The sequence below is a fragment of the Sardina pilchardus genome, chromosome 6, assembly GCF_963854185.1.
Source record: "Sardina pilchardus chromosome 6, fSarPil1.1, whole genome shotgun sequence".
NCBI lineage: Eukaryota > Metazoa > Chordata > Actinopteri > Clupeiformes > Clupeidae > Sardina > Sardina pilchardus.
The window spans coordinates 17,871,648-17,889,919 of record NC_084999.1 but is presented as its reverse complement, the minus strand read 5'-3'; the positions used below and the strand labels follow the sequence as shown (position 1 = coordinate 17,889,919).

The 18,272-nt window shown below is 42.5% G+C and overlaps 1 protein-coding gene and 1 long non-coding RNA gene across 2 annotated transcripts; one reads left to right on the top strand and one right to left on the bottom strand.

Annotated features, from left to right (window-relative positions):
- Nucleotides 1-8,850: 8,850 nt before the first annotated feature.
- LOC134082812 (protein rapunzel-like) lies at nt 8,851-12,542 on the bottom strand. The gene is made up of 3 exons (XM_062538804.1): nt 12,487-12,542; nt 11,609-11,735; nt 8,851-11,195 (listed from the first exon to the last, which is right to left on the bottom strand). Exon 3 carries the CDS (start codon nt 11,190-11,192, stop codon nt 10,008-10,010), a length of 1,185 nt encoding a protein of 394 aa, XP_062394788.1. The 5' UTR covers nt 11,193-11,195; nt 11,609-11,735; nt 12,487-12,542; the 3' UTR covers nt 8,851-10,007.
- Nucleotides 11,877-16,611, top strand: LOC134082814 (uncharacterized). Its single transcript, XR_009939662.1, has 3 exons — nt 11,877-12,118; nt 16,412-16,467; nt 16,555-16,611. It is a non-coding gene; the product is annotated as an uncharacterized LOC134082814 (long non-coding RNA).
- Nucleotides 16,612-18,272: the final 1,661 nt, after the last annotated feature.

The following is an 18,272-nucleotide window of genomic DNA, read 5'->3' as shown; positions in this document are numbered from 1 at the left end:
TTCCATGGAACCCTGTCTGTAGGATGACAGGCAGAGACGAGACTGATAACATCCTGTAAACACTCTCCCTGGAGAGTGAGAGAACGCAGCACATTCACACAGCAAAGCATCTGAAAAAAAAGAAGAAGAAGAAAAAAAAAACTGGCTGGATAACGGGAGCCCCTTCTACAAGGGCACGCAGCAGTGCCTGCACTTTCTGCCTCACAAAATCCTGCCTTGTTGAGTCTCCACTGAAGTTGCCATGGCCACATGATGTCTGGACTTAGGAAAGGGAAAATGTATGCTGCAGTGCCATGCCGTAGTTTCAGTGCAAACGCGTGCCATCACAACGCTCTGGCATGTTGCACAGTGCACAGCTTTTCCACATACACAGGAGATTTTCATATCTTTGAATAGGCAAAGCAGAAAATTCTGCTCTGCTTGATACTGTGTGTGCAATGTTTTGCGGACCCTCCTTTGCATGCTTCTTTATTCATGTTTAGTTATGTCAAAGGATGCATTTAGAGCCTTGCTGTGAGGGGGTGGAGAATGCTCTCAATCAGTTATGCCACAACAGTCAGGGCTTAGTGAAAGACGCCACTGTCTCTCCATCCCCAGCAATGAACGAAACCCTGAGCCATAGCCTTTGTTCAGCCTCTCACAGTGTGGCCCATTAGCTGCTATGACTAATCACTACAGTTCAACAAGGATGGAGGGGAGACCGGACGTGGTCTGTGTGGCCATTGGTCGGCAAGGGTGCTGGTAAGCCGTGCAATATGTGGGCGCGCTTTGGGTTTGCTTGCGTCTGTCGTGTCGCTGCTAGATCTCGCACTATGCTAACTCGTTACCATCAGAACTGTGATCATGCCCTCGCAGCAGCACAGCGGTATGTGGTGGCGTGATGGGTGGCACAGGCTCGTGTGGGGTAAACACCCTCTGGCTTGCCTCAGTGCGACAAATGAGAGCTGTATGATGTATGGTGATATATACTGTAGTACATAGTATACCATACCTGCACTGCAGTTCAGTATGCTGAGATGATTACATCTATGTTGTAACTGATATAGATAATAATTTAATTTAAGAATTTGTGATTTTATTAAGTTATTGCATTGTGTTGCTGTGAAATTGTATCTTATTATATAATCAGTGCCCACTGCTATTGCATAATTATAGTCTCATCATGCCAACAAGGTCTTTGGGTGACTCTGGCTCATCAGATTATCATTATGTGGACTCAAAGTTTATAGTGCAAAGGTCAGCCCTGCAGATGAAATACAATTTAGTGTGATCGCCAGCATGGCATGAGAGCCACTGCATTGGCACGTGTTGTTTTTGAATTCGCAGCAGAAGAATGGAATGCATTAAGTTAATGACAACCAGGTGAATAAGGTGTGCCAAACAAGAAACGGTTTGCACCACATCTGGAGTGTCTGTGCATTGCCAAATGATCACCCTCCTCATTCAGGTTTCTTGTGACTGTTAACTGGAATTACCCACTTTAATGTTCAGTTGAAGATAAAATAAACAAAAGAGTATGGTGATTACGTCGGGCATATGCAAATTTGCCTGGTATGAGTAATTAGACAGAAAAAAAACCACATTCTGTTTTTCTTACATTTTGTTATAAGTTATTTGCAAGAATAAGCTGAGTGTGTTTGTTTGAACAGTGTATCATATTGGATCTTTACCATTGGCCAGTTTTACAGTTTCCTGTTGCCACAAGATGTCACTTTAGTTCAACCAGCAGACCTCCCCCATCCTTCTCTCTTGGATACAATTCTACACAGAAAAAGCATTTGTAGGGTTTACTTTTCCCCTGATTGTTGCAAGACTTTCACTTCCGCAACGGACTCAAGACAGGATGAAATTGACATGAACATCTGAGCATCTTGCCTGCCTCCAAATTGCATATGGGAACAGTTACTCTTCCCTGGAGAAAGTCGTACAGCAGAGATGACTTATGGGTCTTAAGAGAATGAGCGTGCTGAGGCGAGCCTGCAGTAACCAGTGTGTGATTAACATAAGCCCTGAGATCACAGGTGTGGGAACCAGCTATGCACCTGTACATTTGACCGTTAAAAGGGAGACAGGTTCACCTGCTGGCACCTGTATATAGATAGCCTATTAGTTTACAGAATTTGATGTTTAACTATTTATAATGGTATAAATCATGTTATTGCAATGCTGATTACTGTGTTGTAACAAATAAGCAAAGGCAAAACTTTGTTTTAGGTATAAGTATGAGATGATTAATGCAGTGTAGAGATGGGACAACATTTAAGAGGGGATTTCAGTCTCCCGCTGAAAAGCATCAGAGTCAATGTTTTCACAGATGAAGTATCTTCATGATGACCGATAGAAAATATCTGTGGGGCCCTGGTTTGACAGGTGAACATCACTGTTGTTCTAACTGTGAATCACCAATGAGGTCAACACACTGTATCCTGGATCCCACTACATTTGCATACAGAAACGAGTCTGTTATGGACTGCATGTCCTCGTGCCTCTACATGCTTTTCACAGTTCCACCAAAGTGAAATCGAGGAATCTTATTTTAAGGTGGGCTGTCCAGTTATAGCCTAACATGCCATGAATACTTTCTTGAACCTTAAAACAATATGCTAGTGACATTTGGTTTACATTTACAATCATTTACTAAAATGGGGTGGATGAAGCTCCACCCTCTTGAGCATTAACAGAGGGTTCAGGGTCTGTAAAACTGTAGTCACCAAAAACAGAGCACGTCTGCCATAAACTTGTGGTGTGTGACAGCATTGTCCTTGAACATGTCAGAACATGCCTCTGGATCTGAGGAGGCAGATGTTTCCAGGTCACAGACATCCTGGTGCTGAGTGAGTCAATAGGAAAACTCCAGTTACATCGCGCGGGATGGCCAGGGATCGTTGTACATGCCAAAATGATGGAATTCACTGTTCCCTCGGTAGACAGACAGCCTGAGAGGAAGCTGTGAAGAAAGATAACTCATGAACCAAGAGGAAATCATTTGAGAATCTCACAGATTTTACTTACTCTTGCAGTCTTTCAATGACACGTTTCATTCCTAAATACGCACAGTGTGCTGTGTCCATACTTAACCATTGACAGCACTGCTGGGAAAGGGGAATTCCTGCTCAGTTCTGCAGCTGAGCCCTTGTGAGCATACTGTGATGTTTGATTTTCACTCCCATTATTTCCCTGGCATAAAGGGATGAACAATGACTCCTGGATGGGGTTTCAAATAGAGAACACAATACTACCTGTGCTCTCTGTGTTTATGACTTATTGTCCTACATCATGGTTTTAGAATTAAACTGACCTTTCCAAATCCAGTACTAGGTTATTGATAAACAATATTTAACATTACCCACACTTTTGTGAAATCAAGGGACTTCTTAGTACTTATCTTAATCTTAACACATGTGCAGTTGTCATATTGTACTGTAATTGGTAATATGTAGCAGAAGGCCCTGCACTGGCACATGTTGTATTTCCTCCATTCCTCCTTGATTCCACACACCGATTCACACTGCTGCTCTAGAGATCACAGCGCCACACTGGTCTATAGGACACTTACTAGATCTGCTCTATTTCAACCCCATGATCCAGCTCTATATCCCCAATCGCTCACTGTGGTCCTCTTTGGCAACCAACCAGTCATAAATGTTAGGAGGTCAAATTCAAGACTTGTTTCCAGTGGCTCCACATTGGTGGAATGAGTTGCCTAGAGGTCTGCGTTCCTGAGTTAAATTTGGATAATTCAAGAGGGATCTAAAGACTTATCTATTCAATTAAGTTTTGTACATTAAGTGTATTTGTTTATTTTCATTATTGATTATATGACATTGCAATGTTATTATTACTACTTTGCTAAATGTTGGCTTACCAACTTACTGTTAATTTCAATCATTGTAAGGTTCTTTAAATCGCTTTTGACAAAAATGTCTGCTAAATACAACAACCCTAACCCTAACCATAAACATATCTTGCATCAGCACCCAGACCTGCTTATTCTGCCTGTGGTCTCCACCCCTGCTCTGTACTGCTCTGGGCTGGGCCACATCTCAGCAAAGATACTCAGGTTAATGGGTGAGGAAGTAACTACTGTTGGGTAAAACAAGCTTCTAGACTTTTAACATTGCAATGATGGAAAATAAAAATAAATCTGGTATGATGGTGCATTTTGTGTGTCTTGTCTTTTCTCCTCTCAGGTAGGCTATTTAACCAGATTTGTTAACAAATTGCAATGCAAGCCTTTAAAGAGGCCCTGAAGTACACTCTTAAAACATTCCAAGAATGCTCAGGAGTCCTGGAAAACATCTCACAGCATTATTTATTTTCTTCTAAATAAGAGCGTAATGCACCTTCTATCAAGCTCTTGTGCTATTTTTTGGCAAATCATTTCTACAGAAATAGAAAGGTTTAAAATAAGATGCTTAGTGCCATCATAGTACTTCTGGAAGAATAATTCCACATCAGTATGCAGTGCAAAGCCTGTACAGACCGTTCTTGAATCCAAATCCTCAATAAGTCCAACAGAACCGATCTGTTCGACGTCTTAGATCAATACAAATCCGCGCAGGATGAAAGAAAAGAGATGAGTACACACACTCCAAGATGTCATTGATCGGACACAAACTTACATTGGTCCCTATGCCCCAACACAGAACAAGGAAATAATCGTCTACCTTCAGGCTGAATGCAAATGTTTAAATTCCACCATGTTGAAGCTGCAGGACTTTCTCTGATTGTGGCATCACTCTCTTTGCATGATAAGTATGTATGGGATAAGGTGTTATATAAAAGTATGTAAGGGAGAATGTACTATATTGTCAGCCAGTCATTATCAGAAAGTAAGTGCCATTATGCGGAGACATATTACAGTGTAATACTTATTAGAGGTGAATGGTGAAATGTGGTCAAAATTCTCTTCATCGACTCACAGTACATGACCATTGATCAATATGTTGTGCCTCTCTGAAGTTTCAGAAATTGGTTCGACATTCCACAAAACAAGAGCAACCATACAAGGTGGAAACATGTACAGTATTGTTATACTCAATGGAGGTGGATGGTGAAATGTGGTAAAAATTCTCTCCATTGACAGTGCATCACATAATTAAAAATGCTTACTGTGTCACTTTAAATGAGTAATCTGGTGTTCCGTTTAAGAGAACCGATATCAGTGATAGTCTTTGCTCAATATAAGTGCATCAAATGAATAATTAATTAAAATGCTAATTCAAATTGCTTGTGGATTTCCTGCATGTCAGTTTTACTCAGTCTTGCTTCACCATTCACATAGTCTGGTGGTGTGTGTGTGTGAGAGAGAGAGAGAGAGAGAGAGAGAGAGAGAGAGAGAGAGAGAGAGAGAGAGAGAGAGAGAGAGAGTGTGTCTGTGTAAGTGTGTACACCTCACAAGAGAGAAATTACAAGGGAGCCGGTACAGAGATCAATATACCGATTACAACTTTAATTTCCTAATGGTTTTGTTGACAGAAGTGTAGGAGAAAGCGTACAGGCTATTTATAGCTTTTTAAAGGGACCAGTCTACCACATTACTTGACAGAAACTAATATTTTTGCATGTCGCAGAGCTCCGGTGCCAGGAAATGAAAGTCCAGCGATTGCTTCCTGTTTAGTGGAGTTCAGTGCTCACAGCTGTGGTGTTTCAACCCCCCTCCTGTCCTTTCTCATGCCTTCATTCTCCCAGCCCCTCCCCCCTGGGGCAGTCCCAACATGGCCCCATGCACTACCACCCACTCCAGCATGTTCTTATGTGGCCACACCTGATCACTCTTTCCTACTTTAAACCTATTTCTCTTACTCTCTTTCAATTTAAAACTATATAGACTTTCCCGCGACAGGTCAGATTATAGTATTATCTTGAATTTCCCCTTGGGGATCAATAAAGTATCTATCTATCTATCTATCTATCTATCTATCTATCTATCTATCTATCTATCTGTAATATGCTGTAAAGTGCTATCCATAGTGTTCCATAGACGGGAGAGTATTGGTTTATGTTTACCGCGGTGGGCATCTCTGCTACTGCGAGGGCCTGCGCTGACAAGCCAGGCTGATATACTGCAGTGGCGAAGGACGGGAACTCACGGTGAGAGAGGATGGATGGGGGGATGGTTTGGCTCATCCTCAAGAAATAAGGAGAGGATAGAAAGAGTGTGTGTGTGTGTGAGAGAGAGAAAAACTAGGAAGAGGAGTATAATAGGGAAGGGATAGAAAAGAGTGTGTTTGCATGTGCGTATGTGTGTGTTTGTGTGTGCGTGTGTTTGTGTGTGTGTGTGTGTGAGAGAGAGAGACAGAAAGGGAGAGACAGAGAAAGAGAGAGAAAGAGAGACAGAAAGGGAGAGACAGAGAAAGAAAGTGAGCAAGTGAGTGAGTGAGTCGTGAGAGAGAGAGGGAGAGAGATTCCTGTGTGCTGACGTATGGCAAAAGCTGCAGGGGTTTGTAGTGTGCAGGGGTTTTTGGGTCAGTGGAAAACACAGGAGTGGGTGAGGGGAGCCATTACTCTCCACCGAGGCAGTTTGGGTAACCCGGCCCACACATGAGAAGCATTAGGAGTTACATGGTTGTCATAGAGACGAGAGAGAGCATAGCATTTGCCATTAATCTCAAATATTTGGAATAGCTAATGACGAACATGGAACGTCTGACCCCCACTACCCTTTGAGTCCACACTGAGTGGACTGGAGTTGTGTGACCTTGGTGTTTGCGTCCTCCTGCCAAAGCAGGCCCTTTGATGGCCAATCTAGAGGGCTTCAGCAGGTCCTCTGCTGTGTGTCACTGAACAAATGTTTTAATGCTTTCTATCAGATTAGTCCACTTAAGCCGCAGGGCCCTGGTCGATGGTCCACTCTGACGGGGAGGTAATGTCATTACCCGCCCAGATCCAGGCAGGCTGGGCCGCCCCGCAATTGATCGCCCTCCTCCTGAGGACCACTAATGCTGGCCTCCATAAAAATCACTCTTTTGTTTATGAAATATTGATATTGGCTGATACGTCTTATCGGAGAACTTTGGAGCAAGAGGATTTACAGACTTTGGACCAAGAAGAATATGTGAACTAAGAGGAAAGTCAAACCAGTTATTTGCAAGGTTCGTTTGAATGTGGATACACTAATCATGTGCAGCATGTTAGGGATAAGTTAACAAGTTAATGGGGTACCGTGTTATGTCATGGCAATTACATAACAAAAGTGAATAGCAGTGAGGTAGATAAGTAACTTGAAAGTAGTAAAAGTATTAAAATATTTTTTTTAAAGCTTAAAAGACTGCAACAGCACTGCCATCTGTCCTGTGATCTGTTGATAAAGGATATTATCGGAGTATCAAAGTAGCCGCTATCTTCAAATGTCACGCCAAGTGCTTCTCCATTAACTCAGCTGATAGAGATAATAAATAAATTGAATTTGTCTGATGTAAACCTACCTGGAAGGTTCTACAGATAGTCCTACAGATGCGTAATCCTTTTATTTGTCTGTTTGAACCTGTGGGTGGACATCAGCCAATTCAGAGGGTTCAGAGTGTGGGATCCACCAGCTAAAGCACTTCACCAAAACCTTGTTGATCTGTTTGTTGATAGCGCCCTCTGCCTCACAAAGGCATTAAAGCAGCTTCACTCTTAACAAACTGACATGAAAAAACATTCATCTCATAACTCGCCATTTGCCTTTACCACAAAACAGGCAGCAGCAAAGCCACAAGCTCCAGTTTGATGTCCAACACGTGGGAATGTGAGCAGTGACGGTGAGGATTCTGGCGTGGCCATAGAAAAGCCTTTATCAGGGATAAGAGCTTCATGGATCAATAACTGCAGCCAGGGCTCTGCCCACATGACCACTAATGAATTCAGGAGTTTCCAGCACTGTGTCTCTGATGGTCCATCTCTTTTCTTTTTTACAGGAGGAATATTTGGAAAAGAATAACACTCTCATAAATGTTGTTTGTGGTTAACATACACATGCTTATAAATCTGAGTCTCAACCTGTGCAAAGATTCCCATATATACAGTATAATATATATAATGTAGCTGGCATTTCTAATACCAAATCTGACCAAATGATGCAACAGTGATATTGGTGTTTGCATCTATGCCGTTGATTTATACTCATGGTACATACATACATGAAACAACACAAATGTGTTGAAAATGATCTTCATGGTAGTTGTAGTCTATTGTATTGTATATTCAGTTCATCGTAGTGGTCTCTGTGTTCAGTTTCACCACAAAAATTCACAAAACATTATCTACAGCTTGGATTGGATTTCGACATTTGAATTGGATTGGAAGACCCTGCAAGATATCACCACATCTGGCAACATCATCCACGACTGATTGTCACTACATGCATTTAAATGTTATTATTCCCCCAATTTACAAGGGCTTACTGCACATACTCATTTAAATTTAAATGACTGACAAGACAGAGAGCAGTGCAGCCACACCGACAACATTTAATGCCTCCTATTACAGACCCTGCAGCATAGATTTTGACACCATTGATTTACAACCGTGTAGTGCGGAAGCCCCGGTACAGTCTCTCTCTCTCTCTCTCTCTCTCTCTCTCTCTCTCTCTCTCTCTCTCTCTCTCTCTCTCTCTCTATCTTTCCCTCTCTTTCTCCAGGCTGTGTTATGATGGATGGACCCCCTCCACTCCCCACCTCTAACATGCCTAACGAGTTATTCTACAGTGCTGAGCACAGCACTTCAGAGCTTGTCTTTTTTATATTAACAGTGCAAAAGGTTACTCGCAATCTATTATGGTGTACTGAGGCTCCGGTTAGAATATGCTGACTTATGTGCAAAAGCCGGTGATTAAATTACAAGCCGCTCTGAGTGGTGTTTGTGGCCACCAAAGAGATTTAATAGCAATATACGTCAACAGTTGTTTGCAAATTCTGTTTACACAAAACATGCTGCACAAGATAGGCACCAGATATTCAATTACAGGAGGAGGGTGAGTGGAGGATGTTGGGCTCAGCAGACTGAACAGTGCAATAGGACGCTCAGCTGAAGTGTTAGAGGAAATGTTATAAAAGCTAATGTGACTTGTTTAATTGAAAAAAAGTAAATGACTGTTTAAAAAGTAAATGGCTCTGATTACATGCATGGCATTTGGTACTAATTAAAGACATTTGAGCCTCAAAAGACCTCCGTTTTTATGTGGAAATGGGATTACATTAGTTAAAGCTTTCACTTACAGTACAAAATATCTCTCTCTATGCTGAGGATAATAGTTGTTACACTCAGATGAAATGAATGTCAGTCTTTGGTCGTCTGAGGTACTGAGTGAAGTGTAGCCTACTGAGTGCAGACATAGTCAGCTGGGCTTATGGAGCCAGCACTGATTGTTTTCACGGTCCACAGATCCGCTTCCAGGCCCCCTTTCACCGTGGCGGTGGTAAGTAGGGCAAGCTGGAGTCGTACGGGGCCAGAACAGAAGGGCACTTTTGACAGGCCCATTTCCGTGAGAATGGTCTCTCTGGAGTTGGAGCTCTCTTTCTTCTGCTGCTGAACTCACTGTCACGACGCAGAATTTCAAATAACTCGAGAAGCGCTCTACAGGGGTGGCATGTGGAAAAATAGGCTGTTGCTGCCATTACGAGGTAAAGTGCACTTGTTTTAAAATGGCTGATCTCACTATTTGAGGAGAAATGTGCATATTACCATCATGTTCATGTTACAGCTGTACACATGACGTATTTTCATAGAAGAGGTGTTTAGCATGTCATACTAGTTGACACGGGTAATAAATATGCTATATTTTATTTGCTGCATTCATTTAATTTGATAAGAAATGTTTTTGTTTTGTTTTTTAGCAATAATTGAATACTTGAATGCTCTTCTTTAGTTAGGAAATAAATTAAGGCCAACATGAAATACTGTTATTGTTAGTAATACATTTGCATACACATAAAGTCATACTCACAATGTGGCCTGGGAAAAATTACCATTTAAACCACTAATCTGGACTACAAGTCGAGGGTAAAGTTCTGTCAACCGCTGCCTCACTCTGAGTGAACACAAAGAGACACATTTTTGTGCCTCTCCCAGTAATGGCAGTCTTCCGGAAAGTTCCAAGCAACACAGCTCTCCTTGTGGCGACTGATGGCGTGGACCACAAACCCGGCCAGCTGCTTCTGCAGGGCCTCCACCACTGTCTTGGCATCCGCCCTCTTCGCCGGCCCTGCCATCAGCTCCTGGATGCTCTCCTTGGGCACTGGCTGGGGACAACAGCTGTAGGAGACCACCAGGTTTGTGTCGTTCACTTGCAGCACGTCGAACCAGCTCTGCCCGCTCACCAGATGGAAGGTCTCGCCAGCCCTCCAGTTGCGGTAGCTGCTCCCGGAGTGGTTGATCACGCGGACGGACCAGCTGACCCAATCGTACTTCCGCACCAGGAAGTCCCGTAGCTCCTCGGCTAGGTCCTGGAGGTTCTTGCTCTCCTTCTCCTTCACCAGCCTCTGGGCATCCAGGCATGCCTGCTCAGGGAACGCTGTGACGCACGCCTCGATGGCAGTCTTCATTTTGGTCTCAACCTCCTGGATTTTGCCGCTCCACTCCTGAATCTTTTCCTGCTCTTCTTCCTCTCCTTGGCTAAGGGCACAGTAGCCGAGCAAGGCAATCAATCCCAGGCAGAAGAGCTCCTTCATCCGCACACAAAAGTCCTCCAGGACCCTCCTGTTGCGAGCCTCGTACCTCTCTACCACCTCCAGGATGGATTCGCCAAACGTGTTGGTGCCCATGAGTGCATCATGGAGGACACAGAGGTTCTTCTCCCCTCCTGTTTTGCTGAAATGCTCCAAGAACAACCTCTTCTTGACCTCGCGGAACTGGGGTTTTGCTTCCAGGATGTCAACATATTTGCGGAACTGGTTGCGTAGGTTTTCCTCTACTAAAAAGTACTGGGAGTCCAGCCGGCCCTTCTTAATCTCACAGTCAATGTCCTCCAGCTGAGAAGAGAGGACGTCCAGCTGGTTTCGCACCACCAAGAACTGCTCCTTCACGTAAAACACTTCTTTACTCTGCACATTGTCCAGGGCAAGGCGGAGAACAGGGGCGGCAGCCTCACAGAGAGGAAAGAGCTCCCCTACAGTGCTGGCCAGCACCTCTGCCCCTCTCTCGAACATATCCATCGCTGCCTCGATGGCCTCTTTTTTCTGGGCCACCACTTTCTCAAGCTGACTCGGCATTTCCTGCAAAAACACCCATGTGAAAGACCAAAGTTAGTAAATAACACATTTGAATGGCACATATGTCACACACACACACACACACACACACACACACACATATAAGTAATAGCAGTCTGTAAATTACCTACAGTCTGATAGTCAACTAGCATTGTCTTAACAGTTCAGCAGCCTTGCATCAATATATATATATTTTTACAGTATTTGAATTTGTATGTATTTAGCCAACACTACATTGAAATGAAGTGCGCATTGCTTGATGTAATTTTGCTGTCGCGGGAGACCCATTTTAAATTTACATCCGTTTTTTTTTAATCCGCATAGCCAGGACACACCTTGAAAACGACTGTTTACCTCTGAGCCCCTATGACACATACACCCGCATCACATCATCCGATAACAACGCCATTCTGTACCTGCAATATTATCGCACAGCAACTCTTGTCACGCCTGGCCGGGAGAACAGCTGCTAGTCCACGAAGTTCCAAAAAATTCCCAGTCTTTGGGTTTAACACAGATTCTGGCAGGAGTGACGATACAAATCTGTGATAAGAAAGAGGGGGAGTAGGGCAGAGGGAGAGACAGGGTGAGAGAGAGACCGACAGAGAGAGAGAGAGAGAGAGAGAGAGAGAGAGAGAGAGAGAGAGAGAGAGAGGGAGGGAGGGATGGAGACAGAGAATTTGCTTGAGCGCATGATGTGGACAGACATTTTTGGAAACACCTCGCGTCGATGTCTTTCTTTTATCATACATAATGTTCTGGCTTATTTGTAGAGGTCATTGGAAGAGACTGGGATTTTTTTTATTCTCCACAGACATGCTGGCGTTCCACCCATGATCAGAAAATGGTTAAACAAGTGCGCACACTGCGCAGTGCTTATTAAACGACTCTCCTGATGACCAGTGCGAGAATCAGCTCAAAAGATGGTGAGTCATACAAATAACAATTTTAAAAACAAATTCATTCGTGACGTGCAGTACTTGAGGGGCCTGGGAACACACATATCCATCTACTGCTCCTTCAGGAGTGAGCTGCTCCATTTAGTTATTTAAATGTATCACATGTGCAGTATATTTTTGTGTACCTTAGAAACCAATATGGCATATCTGATTTGTATCAATTTACATAAAAAATATAATATTTGGTGGTATATAGCATTTGGTATTTCGCTTATGTCCACTTCATTTAGTAATGTCATACTCAAATTAATCCATAAACAAAATAACTATTTACTGCTGCAATTATATATCTGAAGGTTATGTGCCAAAGAATAATAATTATTAGTGTAGCCTACTTTAAACACGTTGGTGGTAGGGAATCGAACGATATGGTGGGGTAGCCTAGTGATGCTCGTGCTGCAGGCTTATGTTGCGTTAAGGTGTGTGTCTTGCGCACTTAACAAACACAAGCTCAAACCAAATACTTAGTTCGGTGCAGTGTAGTTGACACTATATATAGATTATTACGTAAATGAAAAATCAAAACAGCGTGTGCACTTTACTGGAAAATTCAGTTTACGCATAGATATGTGAAATGGAAACAGAGAACGCAATCTCTACATACAGCAGCCTGCTCTGAATTCAATGTCTCGTCTGGGCCAATACATTTAGGCACATCCCACTCTAGTGCACGCTCAATGCGATGCGTAACCGTGCGTAATTGTCCGGGTTGGAGAGTGGGGCGCCACGGTCCATTATAACGCTATGCATGATTTCAAAAGAACCTTTAAGGTAAGATTTTCTGTGATGTCATATCTCGTTGTTAAAATAATAATTCACCCTTGGGCCTACGTTTTCCTCCTAGTTGAGCTATAGAAAACCTGTTATTCTTGTCGCAACAAGAACATTCTTCAGGAGCTTAATTGACAATGAGGAAGAATGTCTGAAAATACTCGATGTTGGATGTTGTTTTGTCTGCTATGAGGATTACCGAAGTCTGTGAGTAATCATCGCTAAACAACTGAGACGAAGTAGACTATGTGAAGACAATCCAACCACTAGGTGATTGACGTTTTTAAATCCCAGCTGCTCAATTTACATCGAAGTTGACAGCATGAATGAATCCTCTGAACTCCACTAATCCAGACCTCATAGTGTCTGAAGAAAACCAAATATTCTCAGCATACTGTACACCTGTTTCACAGCGCAAAGTGTCTACTACGTCAGATAACACCGTGACTCAAAATAGCTCTGTGAAAACAATCTTCCCAAGCTTCATTGACACCTAGTGGAGGAGAAATGCACATGTCACCTAGACTGGTGTATGTGGGCTCTGGCATGCTGCCATCCATTTCTGTTGACCCTTGCACTTAAACATCTGTCAGAGAAGATTTTATTGCAGATGAAATAACAGACTAAATGCTAAATAATAGCTAAATTAGACAAATTATGACCAATTAGTGTAATCAAACGGTCAAATCGAGAAAAGCACAAACTGGTAAAAAATGATTGAATTTATATCCTTTTTAAAAATTGATATTCTTTTTATTAATAATAATATATTATGGAGTCCTTCAAAAGTATTAACTTTATTTAATTCCAATGCTGGATGAGGCATCTGTAGAGGTAAACAAATGTCCAGATCCGATCATCGCGTGCAAAATCATTGCTGCTCAAAACAGATCTAATGTTGGGGAGACGATCCCTATCCTGTGTCCATGGAAATCCATCCCTATTACTGTAATTATTGTTTGTATTGGGCCAATGAGAAAGCTCAGTATATATCAGCCTGTCCCACTGAGTCTGCTGTGAAGTTGTGTAGATGCAAATGATGAAGATGATGACTATACTGTAAGTTCAACTGAGCTGCACTCCTATATGCTCTTTGTACTACTCTATCAGGAGTAAGACAGCCATGAAACAAACCCCAGACCCTAATTGTTTAGTGGAACTCAAGGCTCTAGTGGTCCAGCAGGACTCAAGGTCCTGGTGGTCTAGCGGAACTCAAGGTCCTGGTGGTCTAGCAGAACTCAAGGTCCTGGTGGTCTAGCGGAACTCAAGGCCCTGGTGGTCTAGTCAGTGCAACTCAAGGCCCTGGTGGTCTAGCGGAACTCAAGGCCCTGGTGGTCTAGCGGAACTCAAGCCCCTGTTGGTCTAGCGGAACTCAAGGCTCTAGTGGTCTAGTCAGTGCAACTCAAGGCCCTGGTGGTCAAGCAGAACTCAAGGCCCTGGTGGTCTAGCGGAACTAAAGGCCCAGGTGGTCTAGTGGAACTTAAGGTCCTGGTGGTCTAGTGGAACTCAAGGCTGTGGTGGTGAATGCTGGTGTCAAAGAGTGGCTTCACTTGTGGTGTGACTCACTGTCCAATCACTGAGATTGACCAGGATATTTTGTGTTTTAACATCCCGGTGGAAAACGGCACAATTGCGGCAGTGAATGAGGGCTTCAACAACCTGCCAAAATATCTGCCTGGCTTGTACCTCAGATAGCCGACCGTTAAATATCTCACAGAAATCAAACAGGTCGGAACAGGGACTGGGGCGCTCCAAGACCAGGATGTAGTGGTGGGGCTGTTCAGACCAGTCCAGCAGTCTCAGGACATTAGAGTACGATGAAGGCTGGGAGACCATGGTCATCAGGGCGACCTCAAGAGGAAGACGCCTGCCATCACCATGCTGGAAAGAAGCAAGTAAAAGAAAACATTTAGAAGAACAAAAAACATGGTGGTGACTGCACTAAGATGGGTCCATGGAGCCATATCAGTAGCTATGTTTAAAGGTGGTGTTTGGGTAGTATTTTGAACTTAATTCATTCAATATAGCTATGGTCTCATGTATTATGCTACGGTATGTGCGTTCATCATTGTAGGCCCAGGCTACCTAGGCTGGATTGGTCAGGGCAACTGGTGGCAGGCTTCAGGCCTTGTACCAGCTTAGTTTTAGCTAAAGCAAGCAGATGGCAGTGGCACATATCAATGATTGTTTATGGTTAATTGGTTTTATGATATTAATATTACAGTTGGATAATATTGGGATGTTACTGTTAAAGTAATTCAGTTTGGGTACTTCATGGGCTGGTCTAGGCCTAGGCTATATATTTGCCAGGCTTTGAGAAACTGTCAGTGTTGGGGCTTTTGAAATTGGCCACTTGTAAGGCCGTTAACAATGACCTCAAGTGTATAGGATCATTACAGCCACTCTCCCAGACCATTATGAATTTTAAAAATAACACAATAATTTGGTGGGTTTTACATACTGTGTCTATTGATAACAAGTTAACATGGTCACTTGAAGAAGTTCACAGTAGGCTGAGTAGATTGTGTAGCCGAATGCAGCTGATGGAGCCTAATGCAGCTGATGGAGCCTAATGCAGCTGATGGAGCCTAATACACCTGATGGAGCTCTCAGGGGTATGCACAGTTTAGCAGAATGTTTGTTCTGCACAAGGCCGGAAATGGTTGCCATTTTCTGTCCAGTGTTAGTTTGGAATAGCAGGTTGGGAAAGACCACCCGCTAGAAGGCACAGTTCACTGTGAGACGTTATGATGTTGCCAAGTTTAGACCCTTGAATGTGCCTCTTTTTGGTCAGTGATGTAGACTAGATTTCATAGCTTTGCACAACTGCGCATTCATTCTCATTCAACAGTTCTTGTCAAAAAGAAAAACCTTCATTCAAGCAGACTGCTGAAAATGTGGTGTCAAATGCTCTGGAGATGTAAAATATATTCATAGGCATCTGCTAATAGCCCGGATGACTAATTTTAACACTTTGAAATTGACTCAATGAACCACAGAAGTTGAGTGGAGACTAAAACATTTTGCTGGCATTTTGCTGGCATTTTGCTGGCAAACAGCCCACCCGCTCCGCACCACCACTCACTCATCCTAATATCATGAGAATACACAACAGACATGATGCAACAGGACATGACAAACCCTCACACAGACAATCAAACAGATCGAAGGACAGATAGACGGATAAATGAATATGACAGATTGACAGCATATGACATGAATGGACAAGACAAAGTGGGCTGACGTATTGAACATACAGATGGACATGCAATTCCATTTTTTTCCAGTAAATGTGCCAAATTGGGCTGACCTGTTGAACACACAGATAGACATGCAATTCATTATTCCAGTAGGTGTGCCTAGTCAATAGTCATCGTGTCCAGCGTTTTCAACCATTTGTCTCTGGGTATAGAGGGAGAGGCTTGGTTTCTTTATTATTGTTTGATAATAATGTTTCTCATTACTTACACAGTTATTGTTTGTTTCCAGGTTCCAGCTGTCCTTACCAGTCCGTCAGTCCTCAACAGTGTATTTTGAATATCACAGTAAGATTGGATACACAGCCTCTAGTACACTTTTTGAAATTATTACACATATTCATAAACAAGATATTGAATGTTGTTTCTTTTCAGCTTCCACTGTTCTGCAATATTCTGCAATATTCCTGCTATATTCTCTCCATACCACAGTGAGTGTTTTACTTAAGACTCTCATCAAGCACTTTTTTTTTTATCAAATAATTTTGATACATTCAAAATGATGACTAATCTACATGTTAGTGACTCCCAGTAATGGAGGATGGCTGATAGATACTCATTTCACTCATTGGTATCTTGCCCATCATTTTGAGGTTATCAGTCAGCCCTAGGTGGACTTTAGTTTATAGGTTGTAGTGAAGTTCATCTGATCTTGCCCTCTTTCTTATGCTTACTTACTTGTAATGCTTACTTGTAATGACAAATTGTCCATTCATCTATTCCCATGTGTGAAAGCAAAGCAGCATTTAGCAATATAGGCTACATTCAATGACCTTTTCTGCCTAATTTGTAAATGGTAACATAGATGGGTTTTAATTTGATAAATTGATATTATGCAAGGGCATCAGCACTAATGTCCTGTCTGATTCTTCTCACACTACAGGACATCTAAATCTTAAAATTTGTGTTGCCTATCTAACTGCTCATTTTGTATATTTTATAGAATTGTCACAATGTCCAATTGTGTAACATTTTATAAATGTGAGTCATTGGATGAGTCAGATCATAGAAGGCACTTTAATATAAACGTTTTATCTTATTGTGGAGTTTGAAAGAGTTGAAAAGTCAAGATGTTCGGCTAACTGGTTGCTTTTCTCCTCCACAAGGAAAAACCATGCAACACCAGCAGAGGGCGAACTGTTCTTGGAGTTTTGCATTAAGCTGCCTTCATTAAATTATATTATTTCAAATCTTCGGCAGCATGCTTTGTCAAATTAATTTGAAATATAATTGAAATCTATGACGTCGTTGTCAATTCAATGACATGAAAATTAGAATTACAGTAGAAGTATGGAGGGAGCAGTTGGGAGGGAGCATCCTCGCCTCCTCTGGCCTCCTCACTTGCACCTCCTCAGCACGTCCTGCATGCGCTCCTGGACGTTCTCCATCTTCTTGGCTCACTCCTCGCTCAGGTCCTCCTCGCCGCCCCTAGACGCTCGGCTGAAAGCAGAATGCTTAGCCTGCAGGGATGCATTTTATTTATCCACATTATGTAGACGGTTTGTGCGGGCGAAATCCTTATTACAGATAGAGCTGCCTATTGTGTAATGAAAACATTTTGCTTATAATTTGTTGAACCAGAGAAGCTCAAAGCCCATTTCTGTCTAACCTTACCGAAGTGGACATCGATGTAAACATAGCCTAAATAGTGCAAATAACTCAATTGAAGCGAAATCAGCATATTCCTCTCAAGTCAAACTTGTGCTGGTACTGTATGTGCCAAGACCTGTATTGTATTGTATTGTGGCTAATCTATGTTGCAAAATGTTAAATGAATGTAACACGCAAAATATGAAAATAATTTTAAAATGGCCATTTACAGTACATTGTAGTATATACTGTACATGTAGGCATACCCTTGCATGTTTTAAATCCAAAATAATGGAATGACTAACTAATTTAAACTTCTGTAGGCCTAGTTGATTCTGTAATTCAAATGACTCTGTGAGCTTGGACAGTCCTTCAACCAATCAGACCAATGATCTAGGTGCGCTTTGTGGATAAGCCAGTTTGTGATTGGACGGAGCCAGCAAACTTGGACAGGAAGCAGGAGAGATAAATGTGCAGGTTTCCAGCCTGAGCTGCAGGGCGAA

Coding starts and splice junctions, on each gene's coding strand:
- LOC134082812 (XM_062538804.1), bottom strand. CDS start 11,192: ATGCCGAGTCAGCTTGAGAAAGTGGTGGCCCAGAAAAAAGAGGCCATC.